This window comes from Phocoena phocoena, chromosome 5 (assembly GCF_963924675.1).
Source record: "Phocoena phocoena chromosome 5, mPhoPho1.1, whole genome shotgun sequence".
Lineage (NCBI taxonomy): Eukaryota > Metazoa > Chordata > Mammalia > Artiodactyla > Phocoenidae > Phocoena > Phocoena phocoena.
Genome location: NC_089223.1, coordinates 63,731,070 through 63,748,635, shown reverse-complemented (window position 1 = coordinate 63,748,635; position 17,566 = coordinate 63,731,070). Strand labels below are relative to the sequence as shown.

Sequence of the window (17,566 nt, the reverse complement as noted above, 5' to 3'; positions counted from 1 at the left end):
TCCCCTACATTGGCAGGCGGATTCTTAACCACTGCGCCACCAGGAAGTCCCAGTAGCATATTGTTTTATTCAGCCCTACTCTAATTTGACTACTACATTTTTTGTCGAGGTTTTTTTGGCAAACATAATGATAAAATTAGGTCCTGTTTTGAAGCAGATGGGTATTTAGGAGAATATAAGTCTTCTAATTATAGAATAGGAACATATCCCAATACATTCTTTCTCTGCTTAAAAGTAAGACTTATATGAAGAATTGAGCAGTTCATTCCTTTCTAAGTGGAATATTTTCCTGATAAAAATCTTACTTAATTTTAAAAGTCGAGTTAACTAGAACGTCCCATTTCCAAACCAAAGCATTACTTTAAACAACCCAATGTGTGTTTTTAAACACTTATTTAGTAGTAACTTTATTTTCAGGTACTGAGAAGCTTCAAGACTGGTTTGACTATGTAAACAGAATATACATATTTACTAAATCAGAAGGGCCTCCTTACTGATAGGGTGGCCACATTTTAGGATTTTACGTTAATTACCCTCTCTTGACAAGATAACATGAAAGAAAACTATTTGAGGGTTGGGATAGGTCTTTGCTAAAAATAACAAAGATTATTTTGAAAATAAGATGTTTTTCCTATATGTGAAAAGTATTACAGAATCTTTAATCAGTACCCAAAATGAAGCAACTGATGTGTGTATAGCTCTGCAGATAATTTTTCAGAGTAAGTCTAAAATTATACTGAAGTAATCTTGCTTTGTTTTTCTTGTAGGTTGCAGTGGAATTAGAAAATGTAAAATCAGAATCAGAGCTGTTAAAAAAACAACTGTCAAGTGAGAGACATACGATTAAAAACCTTGAATCATTGTTGGCTACAAATAGAGATAAAGAATTTCATTCCCATTTAACCTCCCATGAGAAGGATACAGAAATTCAGCTACTTAAAGAGAAGTTAACCCTTTCAGAAAGCAAACTGTAAGTGTCATGAATCAACTTATGTGAGGAAAATAGCTTGTCACAAATAATTTTTCAATATGAATAATTTTTTATAGATTTGTAGCGTAAAACAAATGATAGAAAAATAGTGGAGGAACCAAAAAAATTTTGTTTTCGAAGTGTTGGGGGACTGGGGGCTGGGAGTGCAAAGCAAAGTATTTTGATTACATGGCCGCTGCTTTGGGAGACTCAGGGGGTTTAGCTCAGAAGAGACATCATGTTTGGGCGTGTAATTTGTATATGTTCTCCACAGAGGTGGTACTCATGGAAGTGAACGAGTGGACTTTAGAAAAATACCTAAATTTGAGGAGTGAAGAGAGAAGTCAGCGAAGGGGAGAGCATTTCAGAATGGGGAGAGTTGGCTGTGTTTCATGCTATGGATTAGGAAAAAGACTTTGAAAAGGCCATGAAATTTGACCCTCATAATATTGATTACCTTTTAGGAGATTGATAATGGAGAAGTTTGGACATATTTTTGGAAGAAGGGAGGAAACACAGAGTAGATAGTATGAGTGGAATAATTAACTTTTAAAAGGAATTAGAAATATATCTCTTTCTGAGGTAGGAGTCAAGAAAGAGCCAATAAAGATACTTTACTTTTTGATGTTACAATTCATGTCTTCTCACATTTGTATCTCCAGCATTGCTGCAGTGCCTAGCACATACTAGAAGCTTAGTAAATGTTCGTTAAATAAATGAGATGAATGAAAAAGAAAACTTTGTGATAGAAGCTCCAGACGTTTATGGAATTATTGTTGGAAAGTCTTCTCTTTTTTCATCCTTATATGTCACCTCCATTTGTATTTATTAATAACAAAAACAAAAATCCATAGCACTTGATGCTATAAAACAGAATATTTATTATTTATTTGATTTTCTAAATTTGTTTTTAAGAAATAGTCAAAGCCGGGAAAACACCATGCTTCGGGCTAAAATGGCACAATTACAAACAGATCTTGATGTTCTGCAAAGGCAGATTTCAACTGAAAGATACGAACGGTAAGAATATATTTTTAGCATTGAACAGCATTTTTATTTATTCCCTATTCTATTCCAAAAGGATTTAATATGGCTTACAAATAGCAAACTTTTCTTAGCATTAATATGTAAAATAAATTTCTTTGGTAATTCTTCCTAAAAAGGCAACAAGTGTTGTAGAAGATAATATCCCCACAATAAAGTAGCAAGTATTGTATAAATGTTTGCTGTAGCATTCCTCAGGACAAAATTAAGGCATTATTTCAAAGGATATAGTTAGGGAATCAGCAAGCTAGTAAGGATTCTACAAGAGCCCAAAACATTATGGTCCAATAGGAAATTCCAAATACAAATCATCATGAAAGCAATGATGCTGATGATCTTAAGGGCACTTAACAAATATATGCCAGATACTATGTATGTATCTGATTAATCCTATTAACTATCTATTATTGTGCCTATATTATTATTAAAAACTAAGGTCATGCCAATAGTAAATAGCAGAGCCAAGACTAAAATCCATATAGGTTTGTCTAATTTTAAAGCCTGTGCTCTTAATCTTTTCAGTATATTCCCTAAAGCTTAGGAATTTTCATAGTCACTTATATTTCAGTTCATTTGCTTTATTATGTTGAAAATTTTAATCTCCAAGTGTTACAGACAGGAATGAGACCTGCTTTAACAGTTAAAATGCAAGTCTAATTTGTGAATCAATTTGTCAATTTACTTTTCTTCCATTATTCTTTCCTACTGTATTAATACCATAGGCATCAGCATTCCTAAGATTTCATTCTCAAATAGTGGTCAGATTGCTTATTTAGGTCAATATTTTGAGTTCTCTAATCTTATTCTTAACCATTTGCTTCAAAACTTTTAAGTGATGTGCAATTTGGATTATAGATGGAATTTGCTAGGAAATCAATATTTGTGATTTCAAAGAGAAATGAAGCCTGAGGTTGCATCAGTGTCATGAAAGCAGTGTTGTTAATTTCTTGTAATTTAGAAGATCTATTTTCTGAATGTACTAAACTGTATATATGTAATGATTTTCATTTATTAATGACAACTGAAATTCTCTTCAATTCAAGGGTCCTAAACCAAGCTCTCTGTTGCCTAGGGTTATAGACTCCCTTAATTCTTCTCCTTTTTCCTTGCCCCTGGTCCCCAAAGAAACCTTGACCCACATGACCATGTCTTTCCTTCTGTTTACCATGCAACTAGATCTTGCATTTTTAAAGAGGCAATATTGTCTCTGCAGGGAACAATATAGATTCTTGGGGAAGAGGGAATGGCAAAGAAACCTTAGGTACTACAGTGATTTATGGCCCTCGGAAGGGCCACAGTATATTAACAGTGTATCTGTGTATTAAAATCTGATGTATTAAAATTGGACGGAGGGGGAATAATTTGGGGAGGGGCATCTAAAAAAGTTTTTGTAGGGGATTATAATGAAAAAAGTTTGTGAAGCACCTGTCTAGGTAGAAATCCTAGGTACTGAAGAGCTCAAGTCAGAAAGTCTGGGCCAGGGACTGTGAATAGCCCACAGTAGAGGTGGCAGCACAGTCATTATGCTTTGTGGGGAGACCAAGACATAACAGAAAGTAGATTATTTTACTTCTAACATTTGGGCGTTTTGAGACAGGAAGGAAGAGGACTAGATTTATGTGCAAGAAGGGGTGGGAAAGGTAGAGACAGAGAGGGGAACCAACCAACTTTGAAAATCTATATTCAGAGGGGCTTTGAACAATCTCTTAAAGTACATATTCCTTTAATTGACATCTTTTATCCTCAACTTAAAAATGATATAAAGACATAGGATTTATTTATTTGTTTGTTTATGGCTGCGTTGGGTCTTCGTTGCTGCGTGGGCTTTCTCTAGTTGCCATGGCAAGCAGGGGCTACTCTTCATTGAGGTGTGCAGGCTTCTCATTGCAGTGGCTTCTCTTGTTGTGGAGCACAGGCTGTAGGCACGCGGGCTTCAGTAGTTGTGGCACGTGGGCTCAGTAGTTGTAGCTCACGGGCTCTAGAATGCCGACCCAGTAGTTGTGGCACACGGGCTTAGTTGCTCCACGGCATGTGGGATCGTCCTGGACCAGGGCTCAAACCTGTGTCCCCTGCATTGGCAGGCGGATTCTTAACCACTGTGCCACCCGGGAAGTCCCTTCAAAGGATTTAAATTTAGTAGAAATACTAACTAATCAATTGAGTAGAAATTACTTAACTAATAACAATAACAGGACCTTTCATTTGTTTACCACTTTTTGGTATAATCTCTTATTTTGTCTTTATTGACAGAGAACGAGCAATCCAAGAGATGCGTCGGCACGATCTTCGCACACCACCCCTTAGTTCTACTCTGAAGTCTCCTTTACATTCTCCTGAACATATAAACTGATTATCAGAAAGGTATGTATGTAACACCAAGTACAAGCAAAACTTATCTCTGGTTATAAAAACTACAAGAGTTGTTTTCTGTGTGGGGGGAGAGGAGATTGCCTATAAAGGTGGTAGGGAACTTTCAGAGGTAATGGAATGTGCTGTATCATGGTGGTGATGGTTACATGGCTGTATACAATTGTAAAAATTCGTTGAACTGAACGTTTACAGTCCATGTATTTTATTGTACATAAATTATACATTAATTAAAAAAGAAGACATCTGGGGACTTCCCTGGTGGTCCAGTGGTAAAGAATCTGCCTTCCAATGCAGGGGACGTGGGTTTGATCCCTGATCGGGGAACTAAGATCCCACATGCCGTGGGGCAACTAAGCCGATGCACCACAACTACTGAGCTTGCGCGCCTCAGTGAGAGCCTGGGTGCCACAAACTACAGAGCCCACGTGCTCTGGAGCCCGCACACCACAACTAGAGAAAGGAAACTCACGCACCACAACTAGAGAGAAGCCCACGCGCCGCTACAACTAGAGAGAAAACCTGCACGCCACAACTAGAGGGAAGCCCATGCGCCACTACAACTAGAGAGAGAAAACCCACGCACCACAACTAGAGAGAAGCCCATGCACTGCAAGGAAGAGCCTGCACGCCGCAACGAAAGATCCCGCATGCCTCAATGAAGATCCCACACGCCGCAACTAAGACCCGATGCCGATTTAAAAAAAGAGAGAGAGAAGACATCCACAACAAAAATTAAATGACAGTATATCACAGGGTAATACTTGATGAAGTGTCAAACTCAAGGTACAAATAACAGATAGTGAAAGTATGGACAAAGACATAGAAAATATTATTTAATATTGAAAGCTAGATATTTTAAGATAAATTATTATATACATACAGAAAAGTGCTATATCATAGGATATACAGCTCAATGAATTTTTACAAACTGAACACACCTATGCAACCTGCACCCGGATCAAGAAACAAAACATGACCTCTCTTGGTTGTCCTTCTGGTCATAAGCCTTACTCTAAAAGTAATGGTCTCGGTTATTAAAAGCATAGATTTCTTTTGTCTGTTTCTGGACATTTTATAAGTGAAATCATATATTTCTGGCTTTTTTTCTCAGTAGTACCTCTGTGACATTCATCCATACTGCTGTGTACTTGTAGTTGGTTCAGTCTTGTTGCTGTATAGTATTCCATTATGTGAACATACCACAGTCCATTTACTCATTCTGTTTTTGATGGGCATGTGATAATTTCCAGTTTGGGCTATTACAGATAGAATTATGATGAACATTCTAGTACCTTATGTTGGCGAACAGATGTGTGCATTTCTTTTGGGTATACACTTAGGAGTGAGATTGTCAGGTCATTGGACGTGCATGTGTTCGAGCTTGAGTAGTTATGGTAAGGCAGTTTTCCAGAGTGATTGTAAAGAGCTAGGACACATTTGGCTGAGGAAGGGTCAAAGTGATGTGCTCATTCATTGGAGATGGGAGTGAATGGGAAAGAAGCATGTCAGACCCAGGGTTTGAAAAGTAGATGACTGAAAAATTCAGGCTTATTGACAGAAATAGTAAAGTCAGTCCTTTTAAAATTTTTTGGCTTCTCCCAATAGAATTTTATAGGAGATAATTAAGCATTTCCTTGGTGACTTCAGAATCCTCATAAGAGTATTAGCTATGTTCTATTCTTTAATATACTGATGCCCCAGGGTTTACTGGTATTTGTAGGGCCTATGTTTAAATGATTCCTGATTGCTGTGCTTTTTGCTTTTGTGTTTGTTTATTTGACTAAAACATTTGACTTCCTCTTTCACTTTGAGGACCACTTCCTAGTGCTGGCAGCAGTCACTTTGTCCTCACAACTTCTAAGCTGCTGCATTAATTTGAATGTGATTAGATGGAGGTTCTGCTTCTCATTATAAAGCCTCTTGGCAGTTGTGACACAAGCATTTTTTTCATGCTTGATTTACAGCTGCATTTTAGATCAAGGGTTGGTAAACTATAGGCCAAATCCACACCACTGCCTAATTTTGTAAATTAAGCTTTATTAAGCCACACCGATTTGTTTACATATTGTCTCAGACTGCTTTTTTGCAGTGGCAGAATTAGGTAGTTGTGACAGAGACCCTGTGGCCCACAAATCTGAAATATTTATTTACTAACTGGCCTTTCATGTCACATAGCCCCTGGAAAACTTATCTGTATACTTGTGAGATAATATGAGTGAAAAAGCAAGTAATTCCTTAGTTTATGAAAAGAGGCTTGACTCCCAGGGATCCCCAAACTATACTTTAAGAACCACTGGGGGCTTTCCTGGTGGCACAGTGGTTGAGAGTCTGCCTGCCGATGCAGGGGACATGGGTTCGTGCCCCGGTCCAGGAAGATCCCACATGCCGCGGAACGGCTGGGCCCGTGAACCGTGGCTGCTGAGCCTGTGCATCCAGAGCCTGTGCTCCGCAACGGGAAAGGTCACAACAGTGAGAGAGGCCCACATACCGCAAAAAAAAAAAAAAAAAAAGAACCACTGATCTAGAACATAGTGCTTTCCAGCAATCTCTAAAGCTGTAATGAATTAGAAAACTTTTTAAAATTATGATAAAATATATATAACATGAACTTTGCCTACTTTTTTTAAAAGATTTTTTTTGATGTGCACCATTTTTAAAGTCTTTATTGAATTTGTTACAATATTGCTTCAGTTTTATGTTTTGTTTTGTTTTTTTTCTGGCCAGGAGGGATGTGGGATCTTATTTCCCTGACCTGGGATCGAACCCACACCCCCTGCATTGGAAGGCAAAGTCTTAACCACTGGACAACCAGGGAAGTCCCTCAACTTTGCCTTCTTAACTCTTTTGTAAAGTGTACAGCTCAGTGGCATTAAATTCACAATGTTGTACAACCATCACCACTATTTCCAGAATTTTTTATCACCCCGACAGAAACTCTGTATCTATTAAGCAATAACTCTCCAGTCCCCTGTCTTCACTTCCCTGCCCCTGATAACCTCTAATCTACTTTCTATCTCTATAAATTAGCCTACTCTAGATTTTCATATAAGTGAATTTATACAATATTTGTCTTTTTGCATCTAGCTTACTTCATTTAGAATAATGTCTTCAGGGTTCATCTGTGTTGTAGCATGTATCAGAACTTCATTCCTTTTCATCCCTGAATGATATTCCTTTGTGTTTATACCACATTTTGTTCTTTTGCTCATCAGTTGATGGACACCTGGGTTGTTTTCATCTCTTAGCTATTGTGAATAATGCTGCTGTGAACATTGGTGTACAAGTATCTGTTTTAGTCTCTTTTAATATCTTTTGGGAGTACCTAGAGTTGCTGGGTCATAAGGTAATTCTATGTTTAACTTTTTGAATACCTGCCAAACTTTTCCCACATAACTGTACCATTCTCACCAGCAGTGTAAGAGTTCCAGTTTTCCAAGTCCTTATCAACACTTGTTATTTTCCATTTTTTTATTATAGCCATTCTAGTAGATGTAGATTAGAAAATGTCTACAACCATTAACAAATTCCCAGTGTATCCTAATGATGTTGTTAATTGGTAGCACATTTCCATTCATATTTTCTAACGTTGTCACCAAAACTAATTTTAAGGGATTTCCCCATAAGTACCCAGAAATGAATATGAAATATTCATATCAAGTCGTATTTACAGTGTCTCTAATAGTTAACATATATAATCCAGTTTTGCTTTTACTGTTTTGATTATTGCATCTAAAAAATGCTCACTGAGAAAACATAAAATACAAAAGTATAAAGAAGATAACCAAAATCACTTCTTTTTATATTTTTTTTATTGGAGTAAAATATACATAAGGTCAAATTTTAACCATTTTTAAGTGTACATTTCTCTGGCAGTTAGTACATTCACACTCTTGTGCAAAAATCATCTCCACCATCAATCTCCAGAACTTTTTCATCTTCCCCAGCTAAAACTCTGTACCCATTAAACACTAACTCCCCATTCTCCCTTTCCCCTAACCTCTTGCAATCACCGTGACAATTTCTGTCTCTATGAATTTGACTATTCTTTGTACCTTAAGTAAGTGGAATCATGCAGCATTTGTGTTTTTGTGACTGACTTATTTCACTTACTGTAATGTTTTCAAGTTTTATCCATGAGGGAGGGAGTATGTGTCAGAATTCCCTTCCTTTTTGAGGCTATTATTCCATACTATGTATATAGCACACTTTGTTTATCCATTCATCACTTGGCTTGCTTCCATCTTTTGGCTATTGTGAAAATGCTGCTATGAACATGGATGTACAAATCAAAATCACTTTCAATCCTACAACCCAGAGAAAATAGCAATTAGCCATTTGGTACGCTCCCTTCTTTTTAAAAAGAAGAAAAAGGTTTATTTATTTATTTTTTTTAAACTTTATTTATTTATTTATTTTGGCCGTGACATGCGACATGCAGAATCTTTGCAGGATCTTAGTTCCCCAACAAGGGGTCAAATCCGTGACCCCTGCATTGGGAGGGGAGCATGGAGTCTTAACCACTGGACCACCAGGGAAGCCCCTACTCCTTTCTTATGTTTAATTTGTAATAAATATACACACAAGCATAGACATACATGTATAATTCTAATAGAAATCATACTCAAAATAGTTTTTATCAGTTTTTTTGTTTTGTTCTGTTCTGTGGGGTTTTCCCCTTAATATAGTTGCATGCATTTATTCTTATCATTAAAATATATCATCAAATGATATCATTTGATATCATTATGATATCAAAAATGATATCATATCATTTTCAAGAATGCCATTTTAAAATAGTGATTTAACAGTTGATCACATGGATATTTCATAAATTATTTAATCATTCTCCTCTTATGGAACATATATCAATAGTTTGTTTCCAGCTTTTTTTCCTTATAAACAATGTTTTACATCAGTATTTGACAACCTGCCTGATAATTTCTTCTTAAGTATGTCTTCCTCGATATAGAAAAAAATAATTACTTTCTCAGTGTTTCCATTGTGTGATTTTTTTATATTTTAATGTCTGTGTTTTTTAATTGGGAGGGTGGTTAGATAGCACATAAGGTCAAAATACTTGGAAAAATATTTGACTATCCCTAGCATGCTATTTTAAGACTCAGACAACATAATTTACAGTACTTGTCTGTAATTTTATGAAACCTATACATCATAGTATCCCTTCTTTTGAGCAATTTTTCTCAGTTAACATTCTATGTTACCCCATTCTTTTCACTGTGTATCATTCTTTCAGTACTCTTATACTTTGAAGTGCTTTTGTATAATAGTTTAAAGGGAATATCTTTTTGAAATATAGAATAATACTTCTTGACTATTAACTATAATTTGTGGGCAAAGGTTTTATTAGAGATTATAATTTCAGTTAAAACATTACTGCATTGCAGTTTTTCATGAAAGTACTGAGTAATTTTATCATTTTTTTCTTAATCCACCTTTCCCCTCCCCGCTTTTTCAGAATGATGGCTTTCATGAGTTGGCTATGTGGATTTTTTTAAAGGACAGACAGTAATGAAATATTTGAAGCACTTGTTCCTGAAAATTATGAACATTGACACAAATTCTACCTCTGTCAACTTTTATTTAAATCAGTGAATATTAATGTAAAAATGTGGTTTTAAAAGAGCTATATCCATGTGTATATTTTCATATATATGACAGAACAGAATATGTATGGATAGTGCTAATGTTATATCTGTATTTTTATTATTCCTGACTTAAATTACTTCTCAAAGTGTGTTTATACTGTGAATTAATATGATGTATTATTCACATTATGCTTTAATAATCTGTTTCTTAATGAGCCATGATATATGTATATAAATATTCTCATTTCCATGCCTGTGTTTATAACCCATATCTTTAATACATTCACAAGGGATGATCAACTTTGATGCTGTGCTGTCATGTTTAACTTTTTTCTTCTAAATGTAAAATTAATTATGCACCAATATGCTATCTATCATTGAGGGGACTATATTCAGGTCTATTCTTATAATAGCAAAGGTCTTGATAAAATAATGGTTGCCATATATAATTTGTTATTGCCAACTAGAAGAACTGTGATAGAAAAGATACATTCGTATATTATATACAATATACTATTTTGGCTACCACATGGACTCTTCACATAATATAAACGCTATCAAAATTAAACTAAAAGCTGTATTTAGAATTTTGTAAAACGATAGAACAGAAATTTGGGATATTTTTCAGTAAATAAAATTTCTCACTGTACGAATCTAAAATTTTGAATGCAAAAGTATCAATATATAGGGTAAATACAGTAAAACATTTTGTTAAAATTCCATTATACATTCAATAATATCCAGTTTTTTGCTTCTAAACCTGTGTTGTAATTTATCAGTCTTCCAGAATAGTATGTAAACACTGACCTGTTGTGGCATATTAGATAGAAAACAGCTTTTTACAGTGAATTTTCAAAGTTGTAACTTTAAAGGATTTAGATATATACAGATATTAATAAAAGAACAAAAGTACAAAATAGATTGTCGTACAAAAACTAATCGTGTTTAAACCATACATTTGAAGAAAATCCTGTTCTTAATAAATTTCATTATGATCGAAAAAGAACTTAAAAACTAGCATTGGAAAATGGAAGACCAATTATTTATGATACATTTTATTTCCTCCTGTGGTTTAATAAAGTGCAGTTTGTGTGTGAGTGTTTGTGTGTACCTGGGGGTGGGCAGCGCTCTTTTTCTAAAATGAATATTCCTTATATGTTCTCATTATGCCCTTTGCAGTAATTATGTATTTGGTGTGATGTGGCTTACTCTTTCACCATCTATGTAATTTTTTTTTTTTTTTTTTTTTTTTTTACGATACACGGGCCTTTCACTGTTGTGGCCTCTCCCGTTGTGGAGCACAGGCTCCGGATGCGCAGGCTCAGCAGCCATGGCTCACAGGCCCAGCCGCTCCACGGCATGTGGGATCTTCCTGGACCGGGGCACGAACTTGTGTCCCCTGCATCGGCAGGCGGACTCTCAACCACTGCGCCACTAGGGAAGCCCCATCTATGTAATTTTATGTATTCTGTCTCCTGTGTGTGAATTCATGTGTTACAGCAAAATACAATAGAAATGGGACTATTTACAATGTCATATGGAAAATCTTTTAATAAATATATGTAAATAAAATTTAAAAATTTGTCCCCACCTTTTCCCCAAAACAACAGCAAGGCATATTTTGTTCAATATTTTATTTTTAATGTTTCTATAATTAAAAAATGTATAGTTTGCCATAATTGTTATTTTCATAACCATGATACAATTTTTTAAAGTAGTTTTATCTTGAAATACTGAATGTTCTGACCTTTTATAGATATTTTTAATTTGTTTTAAATAATTTTAAATTATGGAGCTTGACATAGATTTTCCAATAAACTTTCCAGTCCATTTATTTTCTCTTTCTTACAAATAATTTTGTATAATGGTAGCAATATTCTTAATTCTAAAGTTAAGTATAATTTATTCAAATCAAATTTTATCATGGTGGGATATGGAGAAGTCTCTGAACTCAGATTCCAGGCACTTTCTTTTTTTAACATCTTTATTGAAGTATAATTGCATTACAATGTTGTGGTAGTTTCTGCTGAATAACAAAGTGAATCAGCTGAACGTGTACATATATCCCCATATCCCCTCCCTCTGCGTCTCCCTCCCACCCTCCCTATCCCACCCCTCTGGGTGGTCACAAACCATGGAGCTGATCTCCCGGTGCTATGCGGCTGCTTCCCACTAGCTATCTGTTTTACATTTGGTAGTGTATATATGTCAGTGCCACTCTTTCACTTCATCCCGGCTTACCCTTCCCCCCTCCCCGTGTCCTCAAGTCCATTCTCTACATCTGCGTCTCTATTCCTGTCCTGCCCCTAGGTTCATCAGAACCATTTCTGTTTTTCAGATTCCATATATATGTGTTAGCATAACGGTATTTATTTTTCTCTTTCTGACTTACTTCACTCTGTATGACAGACTCTAGATCCATCCACCTCACTACAAATAACTCAATTTCGTTTCTTTTTATGGCTGAGTAATATTCTACTGTATATATGTGCCACGTCTTCTTTATCCATTCGTCTGTCAATGGACATTTAGGTTGCTTCCATGTCCTGGCTATTGTAAATAGAGCTGCAGTGAACATATTGGTACGTGATTCCTTTTGAATTATAGTTTTCTCAGGGTATATGCTGAGTAGTGGGATTGTTGGGTCGTATGGTAGTTCTATTTTTAGTTTTTTAAGGAACCTCCATACTGTTCTCCATAGTGGCTGTATCAATTTTCATTCCCACCAACAGTGCAAGAGGGTTCCCTTTTCTCCACACCCTCTCCAGCATTTATTGTTTGTAGATTTTTTGATGATGGCCAACTGGCACAAAAACAGAAATACAGATCAATGGAACAAGATAGGAAGCCCCAGAGATTAAACCCACACACATATGGTCACCTTATCTTTGATAAAGGAGGCAAGAATATACAATGGAGAAAAGACAGCCTCTTCAATAAGTGGTGCTGGGAAAGCTGGACAGCTACATGTAAAAGAATGAAATTAGAACACTCCCTAACACCATACACAAAAATAAACTCAAAATGGATTAAAGACCCAAATGAAGGCCAGACACTAGAAAACTCTTAGAGGAAATCATAGGCAGAACACTCTATGAGATAAATCACAGCAAGATCCTGTTTGACCCACCTCCTAGAGAAATGGAAATAAAAACAAAAATAAACAAATGGGACCTAATGAAACTTCAAAGCTTTTGCACAGCAAAGGAAACCATAAACAAGATGAAATGACAACCCTCAGAATGGGAGAAAATATTTGCAAACGAAGCAACTGACAAAGGATTAATCTCCAAAATTTACAAGCAGCTCGTGCAGTTCAATAACAAAAAAACAAACAACCCGATCCAAAAATGGGCAGAAGACCTAAATAGACATTTCTCCAAAGAAGATATACAGACGGCCAACAAACACATAAAAGGTTGCTCAACATCACTAATCGTTAGAGAAATGCAAGTGAGGACTACAATGTGGTATCACCTCACACCAGTCAGAATGGCCATCATCAAAAAATACCTCCCATTTTTAATCTCCCATTTTAAAACCCTCTCGAACCATACCATTCCATTTTTCATACTCTTTGTAGCAAAAGTTCCTTGAAAGGAGTTATCCATACTCACTTCATGCCACCTTTCCTTCTTGAACTATTCTAATCACCTAATCACAATTTATTCCCATTACTCCAGTCAAACCATTCTTATCAAGGCACCAACAACCCCCATGTGTTCTTTATTTCCACTATTACCTTTTTCATACCTAATATTTCCACTTAGTGCTTTTTCGTTATGTTTGATACTGCTCCTATTTTTCTTTGAGGAAGGATTAGGTACAGATATAGCTTTAAAGTAGTGCATTTGAAGATAAGATTGAGGACTTCTTCCAGAGGGCATCAGAAAAAGAGATCGAAAATGTAAAAGAAAGGATGAGCATCATAGGGGATATGTGTAGGAGTGCCAACATCCAGGTAATAATGAGCCTTAGAAATGAGAAATATTAGAAAGGAGTGTAGAAAATAGTTTAAGAAATAATGGAGATAAATGTCCCCAAATTAAGCATACTTTAATAAAGTCTGAGGTCTTTATTAAAAGGGCTCAGAGAAAGCCAAGTAGGAGAGAAGGAAAAACCCACATTTAGACACAGTATTGAAGACAGGAGAGAAATTATAAAAGCTTCAGAGAGAATACAGGTCACCTAAAAAGGAACAAGGGTCAGATTTACATCTGTTGTGGACTGAATGTGTCTCCCAAAATTGCTATGTGGAAACCCTATTTTCTAATGTGATGATATTAGGAGGTGGGGCCTTTGGGAGGTAATTAGGTCATGAGGGTGGAGCCCTCATGAATGGGATTAGTACCCTTGTAAAAGGAATCCCAGAAAGCTCTTGTACTCTCTGCTGTATGAAGGTACAATAATAAGTCAGCAGTCTATAACCCAGAAAAGGGCTCTCACCAGAACCTGACCATGCTGGCACCCTTATCTCTGACTTCTAGCCTCCAAAACCATGAGAAATAAATTTTTATTGTTTACCAATCTATGGTAAATTATTATAGCAATTCCAACAGAGCTGAGACAACATCAACCTTCTCGATAATTACACTGGAAATGAGCAACATAGTATTTTTAGAACATTGAAAGAAATGAATTTTGAACCTATTTTATAACTATGCTGTCATTCAAATCTGAAGGTGTAATAAAAATGTTCTTAGGCATACAAAGTCTCAATGTTTGTCAAGTGAAGATCAACATTGAAAAAACTTGAAGGAAGTAATCAGAGAAGTAGGTATAGAAGATGCTGCAAGAGATGTGATAATTAAAGATAATCAAATAGCTTGGTAAAGCATATTAAGAAGAGGAGGGACCAAAAAAAGAAACAAAATATATCTATAAAAATTAAGACCAAAAATTTTAGAATCTGGATAATACCAACATGCTAGATAGTGGGGAGGAGGACAGAAAGAGAAGAAAGGCACATGAGGTAAAATACCTGTCAGGAGAACATACAAATCTCGATATTTCAGAAATCAACAAGGAGGGGTAACACAAACAGGTATCTTAAGAGCAACTATCAAAATGATATAACAGTAAACACATAGAACTTTATTCTTACCAGGCACTTTCTCAAGAGTTTTACATATATTAATTAATTCCCACAACAACCATATTCTCCTTTATTCTCATTTTACAGATGAGAGCACAGGCAAGACTTGCCCATGACCACTTAACTAATAATGATGAAGTCATTTTGGGATGCTTTCAAAAGTGATTTAATATTTAAACCAGCAGAAGAACACTTGACCTCTGCAGTGGAAAGCAGGAAAAGAGAAAAAAAATCAAAACAAAAAAACGAAATTGAAGTACAGTAGATGGAAAATATGAAACAAAATGGCAGAAATAAATCCTTATGCAGGAGTAACCACAATAAATTGTAAATTGATGGATAAAATCCATCAATAAAAAGAAAGAATCAGGGGCTTCCCTGGTGATGCAGTGGTTAAGAATCCACCTGCCAGTGCAGGGGACACGGGTTCGATCCCTGGTCTGGGAAGATGCCACATGGTGCGGAGCAACTAAGCCCGTGAGCCACAACTACTGAGCCTGTGCTCTAGAGCCAGTGAGCCACAACTACTGAGCCCATGCACCACAACTACTGAAGGCTGCGTGCCTAGAACCTGTGCTCCACAGCAAGAGAAGCCCCCACAATGAGAAGCCGATGCACTGCAACGAAGAGCAGCCCCCACTTGCAGCAACTAGAGAAAGCCCACGCATGGCAACAAAGACCCAACGCAGCCAAAAATAAATAAATAAATTGATTTTTAAAAAAAAGAATCAGATTTAAAACACAGGGGACTTCCCTGGTGGCGCGGTGGTTAAGAATCCGCCTGCCAATGCAGAAGAGATGGGTTCAAGCCCTCGTCCAAGAAGATCCCACATGCCGTGTAGCAACTAAGCCTGTTTGCCACAACTACTGAGCCTGCACTCTAGAGCCTGCGAGCCACAACTACTGAGCCTGTATGCCACAACTACTGAAGCCCGTGTGCCTAGAGCCTGTGCTCCGCAACAAGAGAAGCCACTGCAATGAGAAGCCTGCGCACCGCAACGAATAGTAGCTCCCACTCACCGCAACTAGAGAAAGCCCATGCGCAGCAATGAAGACCTAACACAGCCAAAAATAAATATTAAAAAATAAATAAATTTATTAAAACAAAAGACAGTATGTGAGTTACAAGAGAGATATGCTTTTTAAAATTTGAAAATAGAAGGAAAGAAAAAGATTCACCAGGCAAATGGGAACCAAAAGAAAGCTGGAGTACTAACCTTATTATCTAAAAAGATAGAATCTTAGGGTGGAAAAAAAGTGTGATATAGTGGTGAGCAACAAGAAGAATAACAAGTACAGTAGAACAAGAAGATATAGCCAACATAAACATATGGCTATATATGTACATACATGTATAAAACTCCACACCCTATAAACTGAGAATACACGTTTTTCAAGCATATCTCTTACATTTGAAAAAATAGACCATATAGTAGCCCTTAAAGGAAGCCTCAGATTCAAAAGAATTATATAAATCATTTCTCTGACCATAATGCATAAAATTAGAAAATAATTTTTCAAAAGGATAGAAAAAACTTCAATATGTCTGGAAACTAAAAATGTCTTTCTAAATTACCCTTTGTTAAAGATGAAAATCATAAAGTAAAATAATTTAGACTGATAATCAAGTAATAAACCATTAAAATCAAAATTGTGGGACACAGCTAAAGATGAGTAATTAGAGGAAAACCTGTAATTTTAAATATGTTAATCAGGAAATAAAACTGTTCACAAATGAGCAAGCATTTAAATCAAGAGATTGGAAAAAAGTAACAGTAACCCCTGCTCCTCCTCCGCCAAAAATAACAGAAATAATAAAGGACAAAAAACAATGAGTTGGAGAACAATAATATCAACCGCAAAAATTGAGATTTACAAAATTAAGAGCTGGATCTATAAAAGGACTGATTAATGAACTTTACTTGAAATAAGACAAATATATAGTCGAAACACAGAAGGGGGAAATAACTACAAATATTTTAGATATTAAGAAAATAAAAGTATGAAGAGTGAAGATATGCTAATATATAAAATGGATAAATGCAATGAAAACTAAAAATGCTGAAACTTGGTACAAGAAATAAAAGAGAGCTCAATGAGAACAATATGTACTAAAGAAATTGAGAGACAGTCAAATATAATGGTTGGGATTTTATTTTACCTTAGTTGCAAGCTAATAAGTTAACCTATTACTGTTTCCTAGATGCAGGAATAAAAGAGGAGACTCCTGGATCAGAGACAGAGGCTTTTGTTACTCATGGCACAGCAAGCAGCATAAGCATCATGTTTGCACTGGTCCTCCTTACCTCCTCAGTCCCCACAGGGGCAATGTGGAGGGGCCCAGATGAATACTAAGCATGCAGAGGTTCACGTAGCAGCCTAGAACACTGAACTTAATTAATCCGTCTCTTTTATAGCAAGCAATTAGTAAGCCTGCTCTTTGTCCCAGAAGGATGCATCACTTCATCCCCCAAGGTTGCT

General features: G+C 36.1%; 1 protein-coding gene across 1 annotated transcript in view; it reads left to right on the top strand.

The window, feature by feature from the left end:
- Positions 1-4,364, top strand: part of CEP135 (centrosomal protein 135) — a 68,208-nt gene extending 63,844 nt beyond the window's left edge. Inside the window, exons 22-24 of the mRNA XM_065877903.1 lie at positions 768-970; positions 1,886-1,990; positions 4,265-4,364. Coding sequence (XP_065733975.1) covers positions 768-970; positions 1,886-1,990; positions 4,265-4,364 — 408 coding nt within the window. The remainder of the gene's footprint in view (positions 1-767; positions 971-1,885; positions 1,991-4,264) is intronic.
- Positions 4,365-17,566: the final 13,202 nt, after the last annotated feature.